Here is a 27639-nt window from a genome sequence, read left to right on the forward strand (position 1 = left end):
TATAGCCCAGTTGTGATATTTTGCTTATCAAACTCATTCAATTGAGCAAGAGGAAGAATAATAGGTAGGAAAGCACCATCCATCCATGAACGAAGAGAGCAAGCTGCTAAAACACCCAGTTAAAGTATGGAGAAAAAAGCTTGAGTGACAGACACTGTAAACAAATGACATCTACAAGCACCAGCATAGTGCTCTTGTTTCTATATGACCCAGCAGCAGTAAGAAAGGTTTTTTCCCCAAAGCAAACAGGAAGACACAAGTAGCCCCAGTATGTGACACTAGAGGCTCCAGTCCTGTTATTTATTATTAGATCAACTCCTTTATGTCATAAATTATTATGCCAGGAATTTCTTTGGCATGGATCACGACAAAATGAGACAACTGAGTGGAAAAAAAAAAATCAAACAGTGGAGCTGTCTAAAACATTCTGTGGAGGATTGCAGCACTTGAAAAAAATCCTAATTAAAACATCAAAGGAAGATTTAGAAATCCTCCCCACAAATCTTTTCCTGACCCTTATGACTCATAACCTTTAGTGTCTTTTGTTTCCCTTTCTTGTGGGTTGTTGTAACCAGTTTTGTTCTGCTCTCCACAAATTCTGTTTTTCAGCACGTGGGGTGTTAGTTAACTCAACTCGAGAGATGAAAGAGTCTATATTGCCAGAATAAAGGATAAAATCATTTCTCCAGTCTTATCTCACTGAACTTAAAAGGAAACTACACCCATAGATTAGCTGAGACAAAGAAAAAATATTTTAACAAAAATTTGGTTCTTCATCTCTGAAGCCTTTTGAATTTTGGAAGGATTCCAATTCAAATCACAGATTTCAAAACAAGTTCTGTGATTCTGGTTCAAGATTTTGGGTTTAAAAATAAAAAGGATCAATGCTCAGATCCACTCTGTGCACAGCCGATGCATGCTTACAAGGTTTCAGCCCACGAGGGTACAAATCTCACAAAAAGAGATGATCTTATAAGATTTCCACTGCTAGGTAAGAATTAAGAATTATTTATTGCCACTATTGTCTATTATTATTTTGATCCAGAAATTTTCAAGAACACCTCTTGTGAGCTTAGAGCCATTGGTTCCTGTCTCTAGCCTGTATTCATACCTTTGCTGAAACATAACTCAGGTGATGCTCTACTCACGGTCTCACTGGTTTCTCTATTATTTTAATTATAATCTGTATTTCTAAGCTTCAGTCTCTTCCAGCGAAAAGTGGTTTCATGATGCACAGTAGAATCTATACTCTCTCAAGAGATCACCCTTATTGGGTAACTTCTCTTAAGAAATCATCCACAGTATCCTCAAACACATTTTGCACAGTTCTGCTCCACTTTTATTAGACAACTGCCTATGTTAAACACATTATTTCTTTTTAATCATCAAAAATGGTCACTTAATGGATTTCACTGTTACACAAAATGAGTTTTAATTCTGTTAGAAATGCTGTCTTAACCATCCAAAGTAATCCTGAGAGGTACATTGTTTGAGTGAGATCTGTAAGAAGATTTCCTCACAGGAGCCTACAGAAGAGAGACAAGTTCTCTATGAATATATTGTGAACATATTCAGAAAGTAATCCAGTTTCATGTTCCACTAAGAACAATGGGATACCCTGCCAAAAATGTAGCTAAGCACACCAAACTAGTACGGCACCACTGTGGGTGCAGTTACATGGGTCTGGTAGCAATAGAGCTTCACCCATGCTAAGGTAGCTTGGGTTAATTCTGCGTGCCTTAAGGGATTGTCTCCCTACAGAAGTTGTACCACTTTGACATACTGATAGAGTTAAAGCAGTGCAACACTCCTCCACAGTGCGAATGCCGTTATATCAGTATAAAAGTATAACAATAAAAGTCTACTTCTACAGGAAGGAGAATAGGCTGTGCCAGTATAAGGCACCTTTATATCAGTACAACTGTGTCATACTAGAGGTTACATCAATTCAACTGTATTGGTAAGAAAATCACTCCCTTAATGGAAAGTTATACTGGTGCACAATCTGTGTACAGACCAAGGCTAATACTGCACCTATAAAATCACTTTTTTCCAGGCAATAAAGACCTTATTTTGTAATGGAGGCTTTAATCAAAATAAAAAATCACATGTGCAAGTTACAGTATTCTGCATGCAGCATTTGCAGGCATAATCTTCAAAATACTGCTTAACACTTTGACCCATAATGTTTTGTTTGTAAACAAAATGCTTATCACTTTTTACATAACAAAGTTCTTTTCTGAGATGTGTTTAAAGCAAGATTAAATTGACATAGAGGATGTTGCTTTTCAATAAGATGGCCGCCTCCATCCATATGCTCAGAATCTTCCAATTCTATTAAAAGCTGTATTTTTAAAGGCATTTCACCATCCAAACATTACTGGACTGATTTTTCATTGTATAATTTCTCATGCTACTTGAATCAAGATGGATCACTGTTGAGACCTACAATATTGCTTCAGGCAATGCTATAAATATTTTATTTGCTTTTCTGTTCATTCCATATGTGGTTTGGGGTAACAACTTTCCCTTGTGGATATAGGTATTTATTACTGCCAATCCCTTTGATATTTATTTTCCCTCTCCTATTGTAAGTACCACACATTCCAATATAAAGTTAATTTCAAAACAATGTATAGATTTTTTGCAAACCTAGCCAGGTATTTGCATGTCTTCATCACTGTAGTATATGAGCTGCCCAGTCATTAATGAAGCTATCCTCAAACACCCTTATTTTTTAGGTATTAATAATGTTTTACAAAAGGGAAATGTGAGGCACGGGAATATGAAGTGACTTGCCCAGTCACACAGGAATTCTGTAGAAGAGCTGATACCTGGAACGCTGGAATTCCAGTTCAGCACTTTAACCATAAGAACATATGAGTAAAATAGTTGAACAGTACAGTACATTAGAGACAAAGGACCAGACAAATCCTTAATAATTTTACTTCAATGTAGTTACACCAGGCACAAATTTGGACTAGTATCTAATCAATCCTTAACAGCCCACTGGCATAAATATTATTGCCTCCATTTTACAGAGGAAGAAACTAACACATGAAGTGATTAAGAGGCTTTACAAAGGCCACACAATATGTCAGTGTCACAGGTGACACAGATTTCGTGTGTCTGCTCTTTGTCTATGGGCTTCTGTGATCTGTGAAATTCCTCTTCTAAGCTCCTTTTTGAGCACCTGCTGATCTCAGTCCTGGCATTTTCTCCACATTGTCATTTCTCTTTTCTATGTCTGACACACATACCTGTCTACTGAACCCTACGTCTTATTGGCATGAGTCAGCTTCAAAACAGCCACTAAAACTCTAATTGCTAAATTGTTAACCAGCTGTTATCATCTTTCCATCCATGAAGAATTCCTTCAGGTTTTACATAGTAACCACCAACACCAGGTCCCCAAATGTCCAGCAGACACTCCAGCCATTGGCATTTAACTGCCATTCCAAAGCTGACTTCTCACCATTGAAATGCTTTGATTCCAGCTTTGGTATGTTTATCCAATGAGGTTTTTACCTGACGTTTTCAAGGCCATCTGCATGTCTGATTTCTGTGAGTCTCTGTACCAAAGAACACACCATGTTTTCTGCATAAAGCATGACTACAACACTACCTGCCACATTACTCATGGCCATTCATACCTGAACTCCTAATTACTTGTCATTAATGTTACAAGATTTTGGGCAGGGGAACACACAGGCTGTTGCTGCAATTGGTTAAATGTTCTGTTAGCCTGTCACCATGGAAGACACGAAATCCTGACTTGCAATACAGGGCAAAAGAGAAAATGTTTTCTCCAGGTCTATCATACCCAGCCCCATTTTTGTGCATCACTAGGGGGCAGATTGTGAACCATCCTGCGTGCCCATGTAGGAGAACAAAGGGGCAAAGGTGCCCCGAATGCCTCTGAGCTGGCTAGTCACATCACAGATCTACATCCTCTGCAGGGCCAATACATATCTTTATCTATGCATGTGCTCAGGGAACAGGGAAAGCCCCTTGACATAATGGCCAGTGCACATTGTGCCAGGCATAGAATGGGTACAGGGTATGGACCCACCAGAGCTAGGGGAGAGCTGGGAGGCACATTTTGACTTGGATTCACAGAGATGCAATGTATGGCAGAGCAATATTACTTACAGTTCAGTATAGCACATAAATCCAGTACAGACAAGGTCTCTGTCTACCTGGTTGTCTAATGCTCCTAGCCCCGCCACTGCTGCCAATGCTGCTCCGCTCCTGCCCCTCAGCCAGCGTGCGCCAGGCCCCTGCCCCACCACGAGCCAACGCCATTCCTATTATTCGATATTTGAGGTTATCTGACCATCCTCCAGTCCCGTTTAGGTCGGATAACCGAGTCTTTACTGTACAATGTTTTTAAAAGTTGGATGTGGTGCCTAATAGGGAGAAACTTTCATTTTCCACTGCTATTTCAACTGTGTTTGTTTAGGTTTCAATATCCAGAACCTTTCTAATTATTTATCCTTTTAGGACTTTATCTGGCATCCCTTCCTCTCCTGCATAGTCTCCTCAGGTCTGATTTTGTCCCCACTGGTTAACAGCTATACTCACATTAACTTAAACGGTAGCAAGGTTAGGTGCCTTGACTTGAGTAGAGCCACAGGATCTGCCTCTTATAGAAGCAGGATTACCGGTCCCGCTCTGTACTGAGATCCCTTTTATAAATGGCTTAGAAAGAATGAATCAATATTAAAAGCATGCTGTAGACACAAGCAGTATATTGTTATGAGCTATGTGAAACACTGCTATGGGTTACACTAAAACTTCATTCACACTGCTGTGTGAACACGTCCCACATTTAAGACAGTTTTAAGAGACACTTAAGGGTTACACCTAAAAGAAAATCTAACTGTCTGCTCAGAAACTAGCAGTAGGTGAGTGAAGGGTTTGACTAGGTGATCCCAGGAGGGCTGGTATATGGTGGAGAGAACACACAGAAATGGTGAACAGGTGAGAATAGAGCTAAAAAAAGGAGAGGCAAAAGACACATGAAAGTTTAGTAGTAACCCCCAGCACAGGGTAAGTCTGAAGAAAACTAGAGACAGCTTTGGAGTCTGTGGGCTACAAAGGCTTGGTATGGGTGCCAACCCTCCAGGATTGTCCTGGAGTCTTCAGGAATTAAAGATTAATACTCAATTAAAGATTATAATGTGATGAAACCTCCAGAAAAACAGCCAACCAAACTGGGCTTGGGCTAGAAGCTAAGAAAGTGTTCCTTTTGTTGTTGGCTCCTTCTGAATTCAGAGACACAGGACATCATACATGATTTATATGTGAATAAAGCTGCATCAAAGAAATCCTGACTATCACCAGTTTCTGCTGCCAGCTGGAACAACCTACTAGACCCCACATTTTGGCCCCCAGGGGGTATCAATATGTTATAGACAGTTATAAGTACATCAGCAGATGTTATACCTGGCTACAAGCCATGTTTATAAACAACCTACTGGACTCTAACAATCGTTGAACATTTAATAAAACATCAGTTAATCATTTATTAACCCTTTATAAACTAGATATAAAGGGAATCTTGATCCGAACTGTGATCGGATTACTGTTTTCTTCCCATCAGACATGGGGTCAGATTCAGACCTGTAGCAAGCTGGTGCAGACTGTCATTACTTTTATGACCTATATCAGCCTTTGTTACTGTGATGTGTTTTTAGTAATGAATTCTGGATTAGTGGTCAGCCATCTCTAGGAACAGAGTTTGCTAGAGCTCTCTCTCTCTCTATTTCTCTCTCTCCTTCTCCTATGTTTCCAAGAGTAGTAGTATATATTAGTCTGGTGAGTGTGAAAATTAAGTGAAAGGTCATTCGGCAGCTTCTTTGTGCGGATTCCATATGCAAGCGTGATAGATGGTTGAGCGCTTGTAGCTTGACAGCCTATGATGAGCTAGTTCTGTGCAAAACAAAACAGGGATTCTGCTTCCTATTTATTAATAGGAAAATTTATTCCAAAAGTAACAACTGTGGACAGGAGAACTTTAAATATTCAGTGCTACCTAGTAAATTCTAACTGATCATGGAACCAAGCAGTGTTGCAAACAGGCAGCAATCAGCCAAGAACTTGCCCTCCTGCTTTATTTAGCCGGGAACATAGCAGGGTTTTGTTCCAATCCCACATCCCCCCAAACTTCACAAGTACAGTATTTTACTGTGCCAGGCTCCTTAATATGTCTACATTTAATTTGCTTCAAGCAATGTATTGTAACCACTATAATGAAAAATAAGCACAACAATTATTCTCCATCTAAATTATATAATGGATGAGACTGAAGGGAGCAGACTTTCTGGTAGATTAGTCAAAATAAATAACGGTTAAGCTAGTCCACTGTCAGGAAAGGAAGGTGCTGAAATCCAAACTCATTAGCTTGGATGGAATACAGCAATTACAACATGGCACTGCCTTGCTGTAAACTGAACAGTATTCCAATTCATATAATTGTTTTTCAAGAGTTCAATTCATGTAAATGAGGAGGAGGCGGCAGTTATATGCATTTAGGTTAGCTATTTAAATATCTGTATGTAAAAGTAACAATTCCACGGTTGGCTAGGGCTTCATGAGTGTCATTAAGCTGCATACTGTGGCTACTTGGAACGTCATAAGTACAAGGCTGTCTGCCTGCTCCAGAGTCAGAGACATCCCTCCCCTACTACTTATGATAAAGGAGAATCTTCAGTTGTTGTTAATAGGATGGGGCCTATGACACACAGTTAAGCATCATCCAGGAAAAGGCAGTGGTGCACATACTAGCTACATCTTTATATAAATATAAACATATATTACTGCTATAAACTGTATTTGAGGTAGAGAAAGTGTTAACTCCCACTTCAAATATACCTACTTCAGTATCAAGAGGATTTAATTGATTAGGACCAGAGGCATTTTTATATGTGATGGGCCAATAGGAGTAGATCCTGTTTTTGAAGTAGTGCCTTTAATAGCTGAATTTAGGTAGTTTTCCTTTTGCTTTGCAAAACAGCTAAGGACATATAAGGTGGCAGTTTTGAGTGACAGCCTAGACATATGCTCTTAACAAACAATAGCATTTACATTTTAAAAATATCTGCATTTATGCACAGAATTTATTCCTACAAATCAATTATATAATTAAGCCAATGTCTATAAACAACAGTCCCCTCCCCGTGCAAAAATACAGCTTCTACTAATTTCTCAGATCTATTCATGCCTCTCTCCCTCACCCCCCCAAAAAAAGCCTAGAAAAGCACATAAGCTTGACCACATGATGTGAAGTTCAACAAATTTGCATATTGACAAACCTAGAATGAAACCAAATAACATGCTTTCAGTGCACACATGCACACACACATTCACAAACACACCCCCCCTTCCAAGATTTTAACCTGAGAATGTTTTTTATTTTTTATCTTCAGCATCTTCAGAATCAGAAAAAGCAAAATGAAACCCAACTGGCAGACATTTTATAAATATGTAATGCTGAATAACTAAACATGTGCTTGCTACCTCCTTCAGTGAAGCATGCTAATGTGACTGCTTTTGCCATACACACAGCTTGTAACAGTAGTAGCTGTCAACCTGTGCAGGTGTTAGGGTTTCATTTTATGTGAAAAGGCAAGGGAAATATAAACTGTATCAACAAGACTATTATGCAGTCAATCTACAATGGCTGGTTTAAAATCTGTAGCTGAGGTAGTAGCTCAACAAAATACCCGGAAGAAAACTAAACGGCTACTGCCCACTCATTTTTTGAGGAGTACACGATCTTTCAAAAAAGAGTTTTAGTTTTGAAAGACCTCCGTCTAAACTGCTGGGGAGGTTTTCAAAAAAGCCCCATTTCGAAAAAAAGCGGCAGCCTCCATTATGTAAATGAAGCGTGGGATATTTCAATCCCAGCTTCATTTGCAATATCGACATGCCTAATCTACATCCCTCTGCCAACAGAGGGGTGTAGTTTAGACACACCCGTGCGGTACTCTCTGAGGCAGACTGGGAGACTTGGGAGGTGGCAACAAGTGAAGGCCCCAATCATGGGAGTTTAAGGCAACAGGAGCCTGTAGACTTTCTGGCAGAAGCAGTAGCTGGGATGCGGTATTGACTTTCCCCTCATTCAAGTCTAGGGCTTCCTGGTAGTTGACAGCAGATGTTTTCAAGTTAAGGTGTGTGTTTGCACTTGGTACCTCAGACTTCTGATTCTCCAGGGGTGCCAATAAAAATACAAAATGGCTGTTGAGTGGCCACTTGGTAGTGTGAAGGGCACAGGAGCAAAATCAAAATGGCAGCTAGCCAGAAACATAAAAGAAAAACATGCCATACTCGTTCACTAAGGAGATGCTATGTGAGCTGTGCCCTGTATCCAGATTTGGACTGAGTAAGAAGATGAATCAGGGCTGTGGACTTTGGACTGATTTATAATTATAGGGAGAGCTGGCAGCAACCTTGATATTTAGGTTGCCCTAACAACTTCCACTATAAATACAGCTTGTGGCCTTCTCTTGAAAAACTGACACCCCTCCAGAGTTCACAGCAGTGAGCAGCCCTTGGAAATGCGGCTTAGGTTACAGATGTACCTTTCGCTTGGCCTACGTCCCTCCTTTCAGATATGGCTGAGTGTAGGCCCTATCAGAGGGAGCTCCAGGAAAGCCATTTGGCCCAGGCCTCAGGAGACAAAGGGACCTCAAATTTTGACATTTTTCTACTAAATCATTTCCATTTATTATACACCTTGCAGTTATAATAGGGTATGTCTACACTAGCCCCCTAGTTCGAACTAGGGAGGCTAATGTAGGCATTCGAAGTTGCAAATGAAGCCTGGGATTTAAATATCCCGGGCTTCATTTGCATCTTCCCGGGCGCCGCCATTTTTAAAAGTCCCTTAGTCCGAACTCCGTGCCCGCGGCTACACGCGGCACGGAGTAGGTAGTTCGAATTAGAGATCCTAAGTCGAACTACTTACTCTGTGCCGCATGTAGCCGCGGGCACGGAGTTCGGACTAAGGGACTTTTAAAAATGGCGGTGCCCGGGAAGATGCAAATGAAGCCCGGGATATTTAAATCCCGGGCTTCATTTGCAACTTCGAATGCGTACATTAGCCTCCCTAGTTCAAACTAGGGGGCTAGTGTAGACATACCCATAGAGACAACAAAAGAAGCTCTATTCGCCTGCAAAAAAATGATTTAAATCATTGGGGGATCTCGGGCCTTCACCAGTTTTTCTGTCATATCTGAGTTTTCATCTGTGTGACTGGAGACTGGAGTAGCTTCTTGATTAGTGATTCTGCATTATGAAATGCAGTTTACAGTCTTTGCATAGTTTAGCGGTTTTGAAAGTTGTAATTAATTCTGTTACTGTAAAGTGACTTTTCTTAGTCTGTGGGTGAGTTTAATCTTTAAATTAGATGTTTATCTCTGCATTGGAAATTTTCATATTCCTCTTTTTTCTTATGTCTCTTCATATACAATAACCAGGGCTCGACAAATCATGTAATCTACTCGCCCATGGCGAGCAGATTACAAGCTGGCACAGCTGGCGCCGTGCGATCTGCGCATGCACAGCTTGCAGAACCATGCAGCTGGTGAGCAGGGCTTACCGCCACTTGGTGAGCCCTAACAATAACCATATCAAATTCAGTTGTAAGCTACCTCTTCGTCCAGTTTTAGATTCACCTTTAAAGGCTTTTTTGTGATAATAAACTTTTAATTCTAGTTGTTTAATAAACTTTATAGCTAATCTGACAATCACCCCATGTTCATATTCATAATAATGCAAGACTTTGAAATAAGGCTATAAGAGCCATAGTAAATAACAATCCCAAACTGTTATTATATAATATTCATTGTGAAGTATATACAATTAAAATTTTGTATAACCAATAGGTTCTAGTGAATTAATTTATTGTATGTTACTGTGTTTTAAAAGAATCGCTATATAAAAATGAAGCAAAATTTGAAAGTGGTGCAAGTAAGAGATGGTGAAAGCTACAGACTGAAGCAGCAATTTAGAGTTTAAAGCCAATAACATCATTTCTCATAGAAAAGATGCCTCAGCCATTAGACAGTGACCATACAGACACTGACACTTCCAGTTCTAATTATGAAAACTTTGTACCCACAAATGACATTTCAATGCCACTGCCTCAAAATGAGAAGGTCATTAATCAAGACACAGAAATGCCAACAGTAATGATAAATGCAGAATCTACACTCGATTTAGAGACTGTGCAGGCAGAAAATGAGGACCTCGGAGATGCTACGCAGCAAGAACAAGAACCTATGACTAGCACAGGTCACAGTGTAATAACAGTGGCATCAGAACCTGATATTGGACTTCTTGAAAAGAACAGTGTTGCTCAAATGCAGTCATTTCTCAAAGTCAGTTATCAGATTCCAAATAATATACCAAAAGATGCTGAAAATCATGCTTTTCCCACTCATCTGCTGACAAAAACTCTTCCAAATGGAGAGATCTACACAAGAGATTGGTTTTGCTGGAGCACGGAAAAGCAGGCTCTGTACTGTGTACCTTGTTTCATTTTTAACAGTAATATTTCAAATGTATCAGTACTGTCTGATCCATCCAGTTGGAGCATCAGCAGAGGTTGGAGGAAGTTGAAAGACTGAATACCTGCACATGAAACTTCAGTATTGGATAAAGATAACTATATTACATGTAGATCAGCTAGTAGAGCAGCACTAGCTGACAGTGCATTTGAAAACTTACTCCTGAGTGAAATAAATATAGAAACTGATAACTGGAAAAAACTCCTTGAGCACATTTTGAATGTCATTCTTTTTCTTTCGTAATGGGGATTGGCTTTGTTTGGTTCTAGTCAATGTATTGGTGACCCTACAAATGGAAATTTTCTTGGTATACTTGGTATATTCAGTATACTCAGCAAGTATGACCCACTTTTATCAGGCCGTGTTAAGCATGTTTGTGGATCACAAGAGAGCGTAAAGTGCATGCAAGTCCATTATCTATCTACCAGAATACAAAACGAGTTTATTGAGCTGTGTGAGACATTTGTGCAAACAGCTCTTGAAGAGATATGGCATGCAAAGTACTTTTCAATTATTATTGATGCAACTCCAGACTGTTCTCATAAAGAACAGACAACCTTGGTTGTTCAATATGTTAAAATTGCAGGAAGTTCAAAGGTTTCAATTGAAAAATTATTCATTTTGTTTGATAATTTTGTGAAAACAATTGGAAAAGAAATTGCTGCTCATGCATTATAAATTCTGGAAGGCTTCAAATTGAATTTTCAAGTCTGCATTGGCCAAGCCTATGACAATCGATCCAATATGGCTGGGAAGTACAACAGAGTACAAGCAGTCCTTCTTGAGCAAAATCCAAACTATTTTCTCCACTTGTGGCAACCACATACTAAATCTTGTGGTGTTGGTTGTGCTGAATCATGCAAGGAAGCAATCACATACTTTGGAACAATCCAGCAATTGTGCAACCTCTTAGCAGTCCTCGAAAGTGGGAAATTCTGAAGTAGCATCTGCCTGTTTCCCTTCATGGCATGTCGACAACGAGATAGTCAGCATGAATTGTTGACATTAAACCAGTTGCACAGCATTTGGACTCTGTGAGAAAGGCTTTAAGTGAGCTTGAATCTCTTACTTTCGCAGCATAGGCTTTCACTGAGCTTAAGTTAATTCAGAAGTATACATCCAAATTTGAATGTATTTTAATGTCGTCCATGTGGATGAAGCTGCTAAAAATGATCCATGAAACTAATCTTGTAATTTAAGCACACAATGCTACACATCTAGACTACGTTCTAATTTCAAAAGAGGATATTCAAATTCTGCGGGAATTTGCATATCTTCTTTCGATCGCTTTTTTAAAAGCGAGGTCTTTCAAAAGTGAAAGTAGTCTGGATGCATTTTCTTGGGGACAAAAAACCTCTTGAAAAACCGCGTAAACCTTTTTTTAGGAGCAATTTGCATATCCTCTTTCAAAATTAGAATGTAGTCTAGACATGCCCTATGATGTTCAGAGTGATAATACTGAATGACTTCTTCAAGATATTCAAAAGATTTGTGATCAATGGGACACAAACCTTTCTGAGTCCAAATGGGTAGCACAAGATATTGACATTTCATCTGAGTTTTCCACCAATCTCAGCCTAACATCTCAGTCTGATGCAGGAAGGCACTATCGAGTCAATTTTTTTCTGTTATTGCTGACTCCATCAAAACTGGTCTTACATATTGAGTTGAATCACTGCAACAAATTTGGATCCTTTTTAGATTCTTTTGGGAGGTCAGAGAACTTCTGCAGCAGCCCTGGGCACTTGAGCAGCAGCACATAGAGAGCAGACACAAGGCGACGGCCATCCTGCTGACAGTGAGCCCGCCAGCCTGTGGGAGGGGAGCCACGCTTGTGCCCAGGCCCGCCCCGCGCAGCTGCAGCCAGGCACCACCCACCCTCCTCCAGGTGGGGGAAACAGAGAGCGCAGCGCAGACGTGCTAGAAGCTCGTCAGGCCCTCCCTGAAGTGGAACTAACCCAGTTGTAATGGGAGGTGGGGGTGGGCAGAGACACTTAGGGGAACTGATGCTCCTGGAGTAAAAATCAATTTATATAAGATGCGGACATGTATACCCCGCGGGAATGGGGGGAAGGGTTTGTAAAAACATGTATAATTCGCAGGTTATATTCTCTAATTCACGGTAAGTGATGAAGATCTATATTCAGAGGCTGAATAGTTTCAACAAAGGTACAACAACGAAATTTCAAGAGATCTCTGTGATGAGATCATCTTCCTGAAACATATAGGCTTTCAGTGCCTAACACAGAAACTTAAGAACAGACTCCGATCTCTGTCAGACACGTGTAAATCTGGCGTTATTCCACTGAAGTTAGTGGAGTTTGATTTTCACAGGTGTAGCAGAGATCAGAATCTAGCCCTTAAGTGTTTCAGCCAAAAGTTTGACAGCAAGTATATAGCCTAAAATTCAATTAATATTAACATTAAGAATCAGAAATACTAATGGCTGAATAAGCTCTGCAAGAATGCAACTCTGTGGGGCAGGGGAGCATCGGTATGTTAAACCTGATTATTAGGCTACTGGGTCATCTCCTCAGGGACTCTGTGTGTGATGGAATGGTGAAGCCTAAATTATGGAAGAAACATTAAACTCCTTTCAGATGTATTCAGTACCTGCTCCATGAAATCCTCCGCAGAGATATAGCTTCCCTTCCACTGAGCCTGCGCTAGTGGAGTTGGTTCGTAAGCCGAGGCGAGGAGAAGGCATAGGAGGCCCGTCTCTCCAAAAATCCCCGTCAGGGTTATAAATCTCCACTGCATCGAGACATTTCCGTGCCTGTCCCCTGTCTCGTCCCAAGCAGCCAATTCCTCCTGCGGAGAAATAAATGTACAGATACACAGGGCACGAAGACAAAATATCGCAGCACTAGAGTGACACTGAAACTGTCTGCTTCCTAGTCCTTATGGGGTTCTTTTTTTGTTTTACATGAATTGCTGCCAGTTTTTCTCCGAACAGGTTTTCTCTCCATCTCCAGAAGCTTGTTCATAAGAGGCTTTCTACCTAAAAGCCACTGCACCTTTGCTAAAGGGCTCACTGCTGCCCCAAAGGAGCCCCATTCCAATCTACATATGGCAGGCAGGACAAGAGGCACTTTTGCAAAATGCCAAGGTACTCAACCTGTTTTTGTTTTAAATTGCACAGTAGAATCTGACTGTACTTATTGTTGTTTTTGTAGTGGACAGATCATATGATCACTGATATACAGATAAAAAATTACTTTCCAAAAGTAATTTGGTGGCAGTAGGTTTGCCTGTCATTCTCACTAATCAAAAGGCATTTGGATTTTTTGAAAGATAAGAAAGAATTTCATCCCTTTGTAAGTGCAAACTGGCTGCAGATAAAATAACCATCCAGATTGCAGGACTGTCAGTTAAAGACAGTTAATAGTTGTCTGGCCTATCTCTCTAGTACTAAGATGCTTGGTAAAGCTTGCTGTCTACTCATGAGATGGTGGTGTTGATTTCTGTATGTATCTGATTCTACAAATTCATCCCTTTATAGCTCTGGATATAGTGACCATTCAGTTGTAAGTCAAAACAAAACATGTCCAAATTGATCCTGATGGGATACCACTGTATTTCAGTGAAATGAACAGCAAGTATCATGTACACATTGGACCTACCTAGTCCAGCACCCTCAGGAGCTGACCAGTCTTGAAACAGGGAGTTTTCCAGACAAGCGGAAACTAATGCCGACCCCTCTCCTCTGGACTTTGGACTCTGGGCTCTGCTCCCAGCAGCTGGTCCCGGCTGCCAAGGCTCCACTTGTAGCCATCTGGCTCTGCTCCCGGCCGCTGGGCTTCAGTCCTCTGCCCCCTGGCCCAACTGCCAAGCTCCAGCCCCCAGCTCAATGGCCCAATCACCAGGCTCCGGCCCTCAACCACTGAGCTTCAACCCCAGCCGCTGGGCTCCACTCCTGGCTGCTGGGTTCTGGGCTCCTGACTGCCAGACTTTGGCCCCACGCCTCAGCGATCAGGCTCCAGCCCCTGGCCACTGAGTTCCAACCCCAGTGGCTGGCCCCCAACCCAATGGCTCTGCTCCCAACTGCTAGCTCTCTGATCCAGCAACATCCATGGCCCTGCTGCTCCTGTTTTACCTTGTAAATGCTGCAATCCCTGAGCACCCACATGGTTTCTGACATTGGATGAGAGATGTTATGTCGTGGGGAATTTCACAGCATAGGAATAAATCAGTGGAAAGGCAGAGAGCTGGAGTATTTGCTAGTGTCCATTTTATTGCATAGCACAGAACTCACTAAAACAAGCCCAGACTAGCTGGGCTGACCCCAGTGACCTACTCAGTTACCATAACAACAAGATCTATATCTACAACCCCAATATACAACAAGAGATTCCCAAACTAGAGAGGTTCAACCTGTACATCAATGTGCAAGTTTTCAGATAGATACTTAACAATAGAGATATTTCATATACATTTTGTTACTTGTACCGTCCACCAGCGGATCTCAAATTACTGTATATAATTTACATATGCTAACTGAGTAAGCTTCAGAACACCTTTGAGAGGCAGATGTTACAAAATCAATTCTATAAATGGGGAAACAGACGCAAAAATTAAGTGGTTTGTCCAAGGTCACATAACCAGTGTCAGATTCAAGATTAGAATCCAGTTTTCTTGAATCTCAGTCTGTGTAGGTTCAGTGGGTAAGTATGTGGGATTTTAAATTCCTTTCAAATTCCATTCCTCAGGCCACGTTCCAAGTGGAAACACATAATGCATTGTGAGGACAGTAGCAGCAGTAGAATTTTAATTCTTATTTTCCTTTTGAGTTAAGACAAGTCCTACCCATTGATACTTAATTATGGTGACTGGATTCTGTTTTTAGAATGGCTGGGCCATCAAAAAACTGCTCCCAGTTTTCATTTCTTGGAACATATTGCAACACCGATATCTCAACACCCTCATTCCGTCTTCAGAGAGCAATGTTTGCATACTTCAAGGGTATGGGAGGTAATATCTCTAAATACTTCCCAGTGAGTAGCAAGCTCTGAGTTTTGAAATCTCAAAGATTAATATGCTGATGCACCCCCAGCAGGTTCTGCATCTGTGCCAGGGGATACAATACCCTATAATGAGCACTGATGGCATCTCCATGAGAAAGCAGCTCTTTTGTATGTGTGTGTGTGTGAGTGTGTGTGCCCACTTTTAAATATAAAATGACTGCAGCATTCATGCAATTTCCACATTCAGATTTCCAAAGGGTCTTCAAATACACATGCCCATTTAGGACCCCATAAGTGTATGAGACCAAAATGGATGCTTATGCAGTTAATTACTCATTTACACGAAGAGAGTATGACTGCAAATATTGTTAGTGCAGTTTTGAGGAGGGGACTTTTGAAACTTTGCCCTTAAAGTGGCATCATTTAAAATGGCTAGTCCATGAAAGGAGCTTACAGTTCGTAATGTTTTAAATATGGAGGTTTTCTTATCTGCCTCTTCATTGGGATTTTTAACCTTTTTTGCACTCTCTAAAGGCATTTGTGAGGGGCTTTGTAAAGGCGATGGATGTAATGCTCAAGTCATATCCTCGCTATTCCTGAACAGTATTTTAGAGCAACCAAAGAGGTGACCACCACCCATCCCACTTTTACCTTGAATTCACAGCAGTGAACTGTTACAACAGTTTAACTTTGGGAGCCTAGGGCCTGATCCAAAGTTCAGCATAGCTGATGAGAATTCTCCCATTTACTTTAATGTGCCTGGAATCCTTACTAATTATTTATTAATTATTATTATTATTTAATAATAATAATTTGTATTACATAGCACTTAGAAGCTCTAGTCATGTCCTACACACAAAGTCAGTGCTGTGTATATAACCCTGATCAAAAGGATTTCATGGTCCTATCCCTCACCATCATGGGTCAGAGGCTCAAACCGGACATGCATCTGGGAGCTGTGGTGCTTTCAGGCTGCTGAAGATGCTCATTTCTATCTTACCTGAACTGAATGGGGTAAGTGAGCAGTTGATTCAGTGTTTGACTGGAGCTGGAACTTGGTTGAGGGCAAGATGGCTGAAGTAGTGTTGCCAGATGGTTTCAACAAAAATACCGGACACACTTGACATTACATCACAATCTACATTACATCTTATTTAGAAAATACCGGACATTTATATTTTCCCATTTATATTTTCTCAATTTGTTTCCCGAACAGAAAGCTCAAATACTGGACTGTCCGGTTCAAAACCAGACACCTGGCACTAGGCTGAAGCTGATCTACACACAGATGAAGATAATGTAGATAGATTGGTGAGGCAGAAAAAGTGGCAGAGATTGGAAGTGGTAGCTGTTTGGGGGAGGCCATGGCTCTGTAGAACAATCTGGCAGAAAAGCATGGATATAATGGGGTATTTTTTTTATTTTGGACTTTTATCCTTTTGACTGTGCCTATCTTAAGCCGCTAAGAGCTGTGAAAGACTGCTATAAAATGTAAAAGGTATGTCGTTCCAGTGGCCCAAAACTCCAGTACAAGGCTAGCAAAGGGGAAGTTACTACTACTTCAGCAAATAGATTAGAACAGCAACCAGGGCCAGCACACAACATTTTGGCACCTGAGGCGGGGAGCTCAAATGATGCCCCCATACCCGCTTGCTTGGGCCAAAACTTTGAAAGGTCTCCATTCTCTGGGTCCTAGTGGTGCCCCTCCTCCCCCCACAGTCTGGCCGCCTCAGTTCGCCTCATGGTAAGGCCAGCCCTGACAGCAACTGTGTTTGTACTCAGTGTAACCCCCTTTTTCCTCCCCGGGTTACTGGGGAGCAGGTCACACTCACAGGTGTGCTTGGGCGCCAGATGTTTTAACCTAAAAGAGATCCTGAGCACCCCAGTGGTGATGGTGTTTAGTTGGGGAAAGCCCTATCCACCCCCTTGCTGCAGTCCCTTGCTGGAAATGAATGTAAAGTGGCGGTGCCTCCACCTGGCTGGCCTTGTACACACACTGGTGCCTTGAGAGCCTCCAGGAATATACTCATTCCAACATAAAGCTGGATCTAATAGACTACTTTAAAATAAAAATCTTTACTTAACTTAAATAAACAGGGATTAACAGAATAGCAAGGAATAGCATTAACAAAACACATAACCATAGTGGAAGCTTATACAGCTAGACAACAGTGACCCCACCCCAGAGTGCGCACACCCTTAGACTCAGTCCCAGACACTTGCTTGCGTTGGCGCGCTGATGTTGCAGCTGTAGTGAGGATTTGGTCCAGGCTAAACAGCAGCTCTGTCCCAGGCAGCACTCTTCCAGCAAGGCCCAAACTTACTGCCTCATGCTGTGCCTCTAGGAAGCAGCCTGCTAACTCCCAGTTTGGTTCCAAACTGCAAGGCAGAGTCCCAGACTGCTAGGCCTCTTTCTTCAAGCACATGGAGAGAGCAGTCCTCTCTCCCCCCAGAGTCCTCCCTTCCTGTTTTTTCCCAAGGGCTCATGGGAATTGTAGTCTGGATTGTAGCACACAGGGTCTTTTCAGAATAAACCAGAGGCCCCTTTAGTAAGGGGACTACATCAGTTTGTACTCAGTGTTTGGCTGCAAGTTGGGGGTTGGATGAGAGCAAGCAGAGCAAAACTCAACCTAAACAAGATAGAGGTCATTGGACAGGATTGATAAGTACCCAGAAAAGAATTCCATCAGTCCTATTTATCATCTGCAGAAGAGCACATGTTGCCTCTTGTACAGATTTGCAGCTGGAGCTCCTATTAGATTCTAAGCTACTCCAAGAGGGATAGGTGGCTGCTGTGATCAAGACTCTTATTTACTCTCTGTTCCTAGTGAGAAAAAGGCAATCTAATTCTTCAATTCAGATGTTCTACAGCTATCCATTTCTTCGTTACAGTCCTATCTCAATGGGGCTATAGCTTAGGATTATTTGGAAATGAAATTTTGGACAGCTGAATTCTGCATTCTTATTATATGGTGCATCATACCAAGAGCATACTACACTGGCGCACTTGTACTCCTTAAGGTAGAAGCTCACAGGTAGTGCTACTTAATGGTTCCTAGCAGGGTTCAAGATGCCTATCCCCCTTAGCTGACCATGTTTTGTTTTTGTTTCTCAAGGCTACCTTTTAAGTACCTGTTGGTCCTTTAATATGCTAGCCAGGCTGTTTAATGAAGGCCTCCCAAAAGTACTACTTCTATGGCTCCCACTGATGGAATGTGAATAAAAGTGTAGGGTGCAAAAGCACTTGTTCCTAGGTAGATCCTTCAGCTGGCGGACAGAAGATCTTTGTTGTTTAAATTAAATCTGTGAAAGGCATTGGACTGGGACTGAAGTAAATTTATTTGACCCTGATCAGTTGCCTCATTTTTCTGAACATGTTATTGTCCCAAGTGCCTCCAAGGGAGAACCACCTCTGGAACTTTCTAAGGAACATTATTACCATGCTTTTAAACATCTTGTGAATTTTGTTATTACAATAAAATATGCAGTCATCATGGGCACTGCAATTTTGAAAGGAATGAAAAGGACAATTTACATTGCACCAAAACAGAATTCAAACCATGTGTGTAACATCAAAGTAATGAGCTTTACCAGAACATCCAAAACAGCACCAACTAATACAGGAACTCATGCTGTCAACCCTGGGAGAGCAGACTTTGAAGCTTTTTCCTTGCATAATTATTACAGAAATAAACTTTAATGGCCTATCAAAAGTCACTTTCAAAGCCTAAACTAAAGGCTAGTATATTAATATATTAAACTGCCATCAGATAGTGTAGGCTTTAAATTTGACCTATCTAAAAGTAGTTATTTCATTTATAGAGACTTTTCCCATCTGAGTATATCTAAGTTTTTATTTAGACCTTACCAAGCCATTACAGAGAAATTCAATTTCAGCTACATTCAAGACAAGGCCAAAAAATCAATGCTTGGAAAGTCGAAAATAAGAAAAAAAAATCAGATGTGAATAAAATATAATTTTCAAGCTTCTGAAAGGGTATTCTAAGCAATGAGGAATCAGACCCATGGAAGAATGGCTTTATGCTTCTATTTTAAGCTAATGCTAACACTGAAATAAGCTAGCAGATAATGCAAAGAAATCTGCAAACGCCAGATATTGCTAGTGTTGATTAGCCACAATCTCACAGGTCACAACTCAAAATTCCTGCAATGCCTCCAGAATCTCAGCAGGTATGATTTGTACTATAAACTCCAAGGGTATGTCTACACTATGGAATGAGGTCGAATTAAGATATGCAACTTCAACTAGTTAATTGCGTAGCTGAAGTTGAAGTACCTTAACTTGACTTTTGGTGCTGTCCACACCGCAGGAAGTCAAAGGGAGAACGCTCTCCCTTCAACTTCCCTTACTCTTCAATGAAGCAGGACAACCAGAGTGCCCCTCTCAGTTCGAATTAGCGTGTCTTCACTAGACCCGCTAATTCAAACCCTGGAAGATCAACAGCAGCAGTTTCGATTTGTAGTGTAGACATACCCCAAGAAAGACCCAGATTTTATTTCACAGTCAGAGGCTGACAATTCAGACCTTTTCTTAGCAACTTGGATCCACAACACAGACATTCCTCACAGCAAAGGAAATTCAAGTCAGCCACTGAGTGAATGCATGGCTGGAGATGGTTGGAAATGACGAAACTTTTCTTTATCAGAAGCAGCTGTATATTGCAACTGCTCACACTCAGTGTCAGAGGGTTCTACCTCCTTGCCCTTCCTGTACAATGAGATTATTAAGTTGTCAGGAGAGTTAGTGAGGACATGTGGCCGGTGGTACATTCAGGGTGCTGAGGACAGTCAATTCCTACCTCATTTGACCTTGTTGGGGCAGTTAAATAAGTGACTCGGTGTTTGAGAGGGAGAATGGCTGAAGCTCCAATCCACACGAGAGGGAGATAATGTGGAATGCTTCAGAAAGCATCCAGAAAAAAAACCCAGCAGAGATTGGATGTGGTAGCTGAATGTGAGAGGCAGGATCCAACAGGACAATGTTGATATAATGGGGGCATGCCTCTCTATTCTGGACTTTTACCCTTTTGATTGTGCATATCTTAAAGTACCTAGAGCATGGAGAGGTGCCATGAAAAACAAATGGCTCCACTGACCCAAAACTCCTGTACATGGTGTGTGAATGAGCAGCAACTGCTGTTCCAGCCTATAAACTGGAAGAGCAGCTAGAAGGTTTGCATTGTTTTCCCCTTCCCCCGCCCCACCTCCCTGTGGACTTTTGGCATGAACAGAGTGGGTGAATTCAATCTCTTTCCACCACCACCTAGCTTAGTTCTCTGACAAAGCCAAATTACTTGACCTTTATGTAGGGAGAGGTGGATTTCACCCTGGGTGTTTTGAAGATTTCTCTGCCTGTCATTTTCACATCTGTCACAAAAGAGGATTTAATTCCAGAGCACAATCCCCTACCCTTACAAACTCACCATTTCAACATATAGACCCTTTACATTATTTTCTTTCCACACTGCAGGACTAAAATAAGTCAGCAGAGCCCCCTTTGTGTTCCCAAAGCCATTAATGCTTCAGAGCTTTCCCTCTCATGCTTGGATGGCTCTGCAATCAAACACACTTTCAAGGACACTCTGCAAGCAGCAGTTCTAATGGGCTTAAATTTAAACATGAGGCTCCATTAGTAAAATAAATATATAAATACAATACGTAGTCTTTATTAAGAAATCGGGATTACAAGACAAGCCTTTTGATGAAAGAAGACGCAGGGTAGATGATGTGATCAGTACATCTTCAGAATTTCAATGAGATACAGTGCTGTGCCTTACATATACCAACACATTGTGGATTGGCTGAAGGCAAAGAATATTGTTTCATTTTAGGACATCTCTCTCCCCCCCCTTCTCCCACCACCGCTTCCCTTATCCTTATAGAGTGAGACAAAATGGGATTTGAGTCACATCCATCACAAAAACTAAACCTATTCAGCAGATAGGAAACAGTAGTGGGAACAGTTGTATGAAATGATGGGTAAATTTAAACTTGTGATAAAACTGAGTAATCAGGATTTTGGGTGGAGATCTCTTTAGAGATGGTGGGGGAGGGATGGCAGTAACTAGAGGTAGTGGTATTCAGCTATGCTGGTGCTTAGATGGAATGGTGATTAATGCCTTAAAATACTCATGTATTTTGGGGGCATTGGGTCTGGTACAGATCTCAGCATCAAAAGATCTGGGTTTTTCCCATATGTGACACTGGTGATCATATTACCTCAGCCATATTACTGTAGCCTACATTTTCAAAAATGGCCACCAGTTTTGAGTACCTGATACTCAACTTGAGACACATGGGGCTTGATTTTCAGAAGAACTGAGCACCCACAAAGCCTGCTAGCTTCCATAAGTGTGGTGGGTATTTGGCACCAAGTGCTTCCAAGTTGGTTGTGCAAAATCATATGCAGCCGAAATTACAGATCATTAAGATTTGTCAAATGGGGACTGTGATGCTTCCTCATCTTCTCATGCCTTTTGATATCAATACACAAGAAATGGAAAGCATTATTAGTCCACATCTGAATTTTTATGAAAGAGAAATGAAGATGAAAAAACAGAGCAGGTTCACCAATAAGCGAGTGAAATATAAGCTCCTTTTCTCTCTCTCTTTCTGTAAAATAATTCACTATTAAATTGATCTCTGGAATCCACAATGGATTTAATAGCTCTAAGCCCTTATGTAACATTTCCCTCTATTACTCTTTAACAGCACTCAAGCTGAGTATTAGGACTTGCATTGCTTTCTCACTACCTGTAAACCAGTGCTGCACAATTGGTTTCAGGGAGAAATAAGGAAGCCATAATGCTAGCCCTGACAGACTCTTACGGAGATGGAACTGAAAAACACCTGCCATTCTTTACTATTGCAGAGAAAATAAATGATGTAATGCGTCTTGTAGCAAACATGAAGGAAAAGCTTGATTGCAAGCAGGGATGAGAAAAGCAAACGGATGTCAACACAAACACAAATCACAATTTCAATTTCTGTCTACAACCCACTGGTAGCCTCTGAATGAAATGAGGGAGTTTCTGATAACCAGAATCAGACCAATTTCTGCTCTTGGTAAAACTGCCAAGCAAGCTCACTTACCACAGTCTGACATGAAGAGGGATAACCAAGGGTAGAATTAGGCCCATTATCTGCTATTCAGAGGAAATCCAGAATGTATTTATGAATAGACTTGTTTACTTTAGAAGCAGCATAATTTATTCAAAGGCACTGTTAATACTGAAGCATGAAAGTTAAAATTTCTCCTTCCAGTTCCTCCTACACAAGCCATCCTTCCCAGAGAGACCCCTGAGTACCATATTCAAATAAGAATTTTATGATGGAGACATTCAGAATTTAATTGAACCTCATTTAACTGCTTAAAACTTTAAAGAGAAGCTCTCAGCAAGAGCTCCAGGGAAAACTCAGTTTTAATGAGGTGGTATTCCAGGGGAAGGAGGATAAACAAAGATACTTTGATTCCCAAGTCCTTACTAACAGGATTTTTCATTTAATTCCTTCTATATTTTGTTATTTATAAAAACAGGGATTGCATAACATGAAAACAATGCAGAACGAATGCCCTTATGCTGAGGCAATATCGCTTACCACTGACCTATATTTCAAAGACGGTAGTTCTTTTGAAAATGTTTTAACATGAGCTGGTGCATTTGGCAGGTCTTTTTCTAATTTACCCATCGGTCGTAATGAGTTTTCACAGTCTCAGATGCAAAGAATTTCTTCTTTTTTTTTAAGCAAGAAATTAAAATGCATGACCTTAAATAGAGCCTTCCCATCTGGTTTTCTTCCAGAAGTATCTCAATTGGCTGTGTCATTAAGAACACAATACCACTCTTTCTGGGGCTTTCTAACGAATATAGTTATGTTCCTGGGAAAATATGGAGAGAAAGAGCTAAGATCAGTCAAATGTAGTGAATGGGAGAAAGGATTTTGAGCCTCAGGAAAGGCTGTTCATTTACTTGGAAGGATTATGTATGCCATTTAAATAGCATAAGAGTCTCCAGGAGCAGTATCTGTTGCAACAGCCAATTCTATCATAGAACAGCTGATAAAAGACACATGGTGCAAATTCCATGAACAATAAAATCACAAACATGATGAGTGTTTGTCATATACCTTACATCAGGAATAACTATTTAAGTCAATGGAGTTACACAGGTCTTCAATAGATGTGTGAACAGAATCAGGCCTAATGTAGTTATTTAAGGGCACGTCTACCTAAGGTCGGAATAAGCTACACAACTTGAGCCATGTTAATTGCATAGCTTAAGCTGAAATAGCTTATTTCAATTTTTGGCGCTGTCTACACAGCAGGAAGTCGAAGGAAAAACACTCTTCCTCCAACTTCCCTTACTGCTCATGAAATGAGGGTTACAGGAGTACTGTATTGTCCAACGGATCTTTTCATAAATTAACACATAAAAGAGTGAACACCAGATACTATCTCAGAATGATATAACTCACTCCAGAAAAATGCCACTAAAGTCAATAGAGCTATTACAGGGTTGCACCATGGAGCCAACAGCACAATCTGTACCTGAATATAAAAACATTATGTTTCAGCAATTTACACAAAACAAATATAGCACTTGTGCCTTTTGCTTCTTACACTGAGATAACGTTGCTGGACTGAATATTGGTCTCAGCTAATTTCTTTAGTTATTTATTTGTATTGTAGTTAAACCCTGAGGTCATAGTCCTGCTCATGGTACTGTTTAAACATACATGAGGACCCTGCCTAAGAAAATCTCATTTCGTTTGGAAGCAGGTGTTAAACTTTGTTTGAAATGAGTTATATCAAACCTATCTGCAATACCATTCTTATGAGCCGAGCATTTATTCTAGGAGAGGCTATATTCTCTCCCATTTATTTAAATCTCACAGGCAGTAGGGATCTCCATGAGCTCTCATTCATGGAGTTTCCTCTTCATCATTCTGTTAAGACACGGCTTTCCCTTCATGAAATGCAGAGGATGAGATTTGTTCCACAAACCGATGGACCTGGCTTCTGCGATGCATAGAGTATTCAGAGAACGCACAGAAACACTGCTCTTCCATACAAAGGCCATAACTACATTTACATGAAAGATATCATAAAGTGCAGGTTGAGAAGAGGGTAGTGTTGGGAGGGAGATAAGCATCATGAAGAGTTTCCTTACAGTAGATTTGTTCAGTGCCTCCTCAGACACTCCCTAAAGCAGAGCTTGAATGGAGCGTTGGTGGGAATTAAAGCCATACCCACCATCTGGAATCCTCACAGAGGGCAGAAGGAGGAACACTACTTCTCCTCTACTAGAGTAAATCTCTCCCCAGGGCACAAAAACTTAGCAACACAGGGAGGTAAAGTTACACCACTGTTTTCCAAATCTTCCTTTACACCATAACTTGCAAATTGGCTGCAGATTTAATAAATCTGCATGGTTTCTCTGAATGACGTATCTAGCCATAATGCATAGTATCAATATCTCTAGGGTCACCATATACAGGGATTCCTTTATAGTTGTAAGAATCTTCAGAATCTGGCTCTTGGAACAAATTGGCATTGTCTGTCTTTTTTTAGCCTCCCACAGTATTTGACATTCTCTGTAAAACAGTGTAATGTCCTGAGGGCCCATGCCTTTGAGCAGTTTGCCATGGGTTTACCATTCCCCATGACATATATTCTTCTTTGGTCTGTCCATATCAGCCCTAGTTGTTTTCATTCTCATTTTCTCATGAAGGTCATCTACATGACCAAGAGCTTCACCAACCAGATTAAGAATGCCTTCAACATGTTCTTTCCACTGTCACGAGTTGTCTGTCTGCTTAGCAAAGGCACCGTCATAATTGTATTTAAAAGGAGAAGTGTATCCATTTTTGCAGCCCAACAATCTGAGAATTCACAAGGTAACAAGCGCTTGTCACTGTGAATAAACCACGGCATGTATCTTTTGTGTAGTTTTAATTCTAGTTGGCATGTGGGAGCCCTAGTGCTAGAGATGAGACCATTTGTGACACTAGCAGAATGAAATACTAATATCAGTGACTATTAGGCAGTCACCAACATGTTTTAATATTAGAATTCTTTTGAGGCTTTGAAAATGATTTGCAGTCTTGTACATGTGACTTTCAGATGATTACTGTTAGGAATTCTAAGTGCAATTGTGCCTTGAGTTGCATTGGTGGAAATCTGCAGTATCTCCGTTGATATAATAGAGTTTCTGCAATATATTTAACGGCACAATGGGTCCAGAAATCTGTCTTTTGCTTTGTACTAGAAATTGTCTTGATTGCAAGGTGGTCACTGCCAGCACCAGCCTACAAAATGCCTATTTTAACTGACGTGCAGATATGGTCAGCAATGTGATGAGAAACAGCACAGTCTTGCTCAAGAGATCTTCTCCCTGGTGCAGATTTTGATCTCAGTTAATGCCAATATAAATTCCAAATAACTCTACTCAGTGGAGTTGCTTCCAATTTTTCACTATTATACAAGAGATCGGATTCTGGCCTGCATGCCTTTTGTTCAATTTGCTTATTTTAGTGACAAACCTAAGGGCCTGTAGCAGCACAGCATCTTATCGCCCACTGGGAGCTACTGTGACATAGTGTTCATGCTGCACTGTTCCCCTTCTAGTCCCATCCACCATCCTGCAAGAGGCTGACAAACTCTGTCAAGTATGAAAAATACTAAACAAAAGCTCTCCTGGGCTACCCTCCACTCTCAGGGTACGTCTACACTACAACGTTAATTCGAACTAACTTAGTTCAACTTAGTTAATTCAAACTAAGCTAATTCGAACTAACGGATCCAGACTAAAAAACTAGTTCGAATTAGCATTTTGCTAATTCGAACTAGCATGTCCACATTAAGTGGACCCTGAACCGGGCTTAAGGATGGCCGGAAGCAGTGCCGGCAGGGCATCAGAGGAGGACTTAGAGCGTGGAGATGCTGTCACAGGCTAGCCGAGGGCTGTGCTTAAAGGGTCCCGACCCCCACCCCGGACAGACAGTTCTCAGGGGTGCCCCGCTTGCAAAGCAGTCCTGGCTTGGAGTGCCTGGAGTACCCACACTGGGCACATCACAGCACTCAGCCATCAGACCGGCTGCACTTGCCGCAGGCTGCCATCTAGGGAGAGGGGGCAATCAGGGGGGCTGCAGGAGAGGTTCCACCCAAAAAGCCCGCAGAGCCAGCCCAGTCCTCCCCATTGGGGGTGTGTACCCCATTCCTCCCTCACCTCCTTCCACTTACCCTTCCCTAGCCCCTTTTCTTGATGTACAAAATAAAGGACAATTGTGTTCAAAAATGGAATCTGTCTTTATTGAACAAAACTGGGGGAGACTGAGAAAAGGAGGTGGGAGAGGGGAAGAGAGAGGCTGGGAGAGGGGAGGGCAACTAAAATGATCAGGGGTTGGGAACAGGTCCCATATGAAGAGAGGCTAAAGAGACTGGGACTTCTCAGCTTAGAAAAGAGGAGACGGAGGGGGGACAGGATAGAGGTCTCTAAAAGCATGAGTGGGGTGGAGAGGGTGCATACAGAAAAGTTTTTCATTTGTTCCCATAAAGAAGGACTAGAGGACACCAAAGGAAAGGAATGGGTAGCAGGCTTCAAACTAGTAACAGAAAGTTGTTCTTCACAAAGCAAAGAGTCAACCTGTGGAACTCCTTGCTGCAGGAGGCTGTGAAGGCTACAACTAGAACAGAGTTTAAAGGGAAGTGAGATCAAGTCATGGAGGTTGGGTCCATGGAGTGGTATTAGCCAGGGGGTTGGAGTGGTGTCCCTGCCCAAGGTTTGTGGAAGGCTGGAGAGGGATGGCACGAGACAAATGGCTTGGTCACTGTCTTCGGTCCATCCACTCCAGGGTCCCTAGTGTTGGCCGCTGTCGGCAGACAGGCTACTGGGCTAGATGGACCTTTGGTCTGACCCAGTATGGCCATTGTAAGCTCAGGGCTCAGGGTCGGGGGTCTCAGTGGACCACCTTGATTTTCATGCACTCCTGCTCCTGGGTGGCCAGGCTGGCAGCTCTCCTGCCCTAGCCGGCCACGTTTCTGTGCCTAGTGCGGAGATCGTGGACGAGGTCCACGATGT

General features: G+C 41.5%; 1 protein-coding gene and 1 pseudogene across 2 annotated transcripts in view; one reads left to right on the top strand and one right to left on the bottom strand.

Annotated features, from left to right (window-relative positions):
* KBTBD12 (kelch repeat and BTB domain containing 12) overlaps window positions 1-27639 on the bottom strand; it is a 54936-nt gene that overhangs the window by 3446 nt on the left and 23851 nt on the right. Inside the window, exon 5 of one of the 2 annotated variants that reach the window (XM_006120219.5) lies at window positions 13188-13385. The exons of the other annotated variant lie outside the window; for it this stretch is intronic. Coding sequence (XP_006120281.3) covers window positions 13188-13385 — 198 coding nt within the window. The remainder of the gene's footprint in view (window positions 1-13187; window positions 13386-27639) is intronic. 2 annotated transcript variants of the gene reach the window in all.
* On the top strand, window positions 1824-11252 carry LOC149523808 (zinc finger MYM-type protein 1-like; annotated as a pseudogene).

Source organism: Pelodiscus sinensis, chromosome 11 (assembly GCF_052426305.1).
Source record: "Pelodiscus sinensis isolate ZL-2025 chromosome 11, ASM5242630v1, whole genome shotgun sequence".
NCBI lineage: Eukaryota > Metazoa > Chordata > Testudines > Trionychidae > Pelodiscus > Pelodiscus sinensis.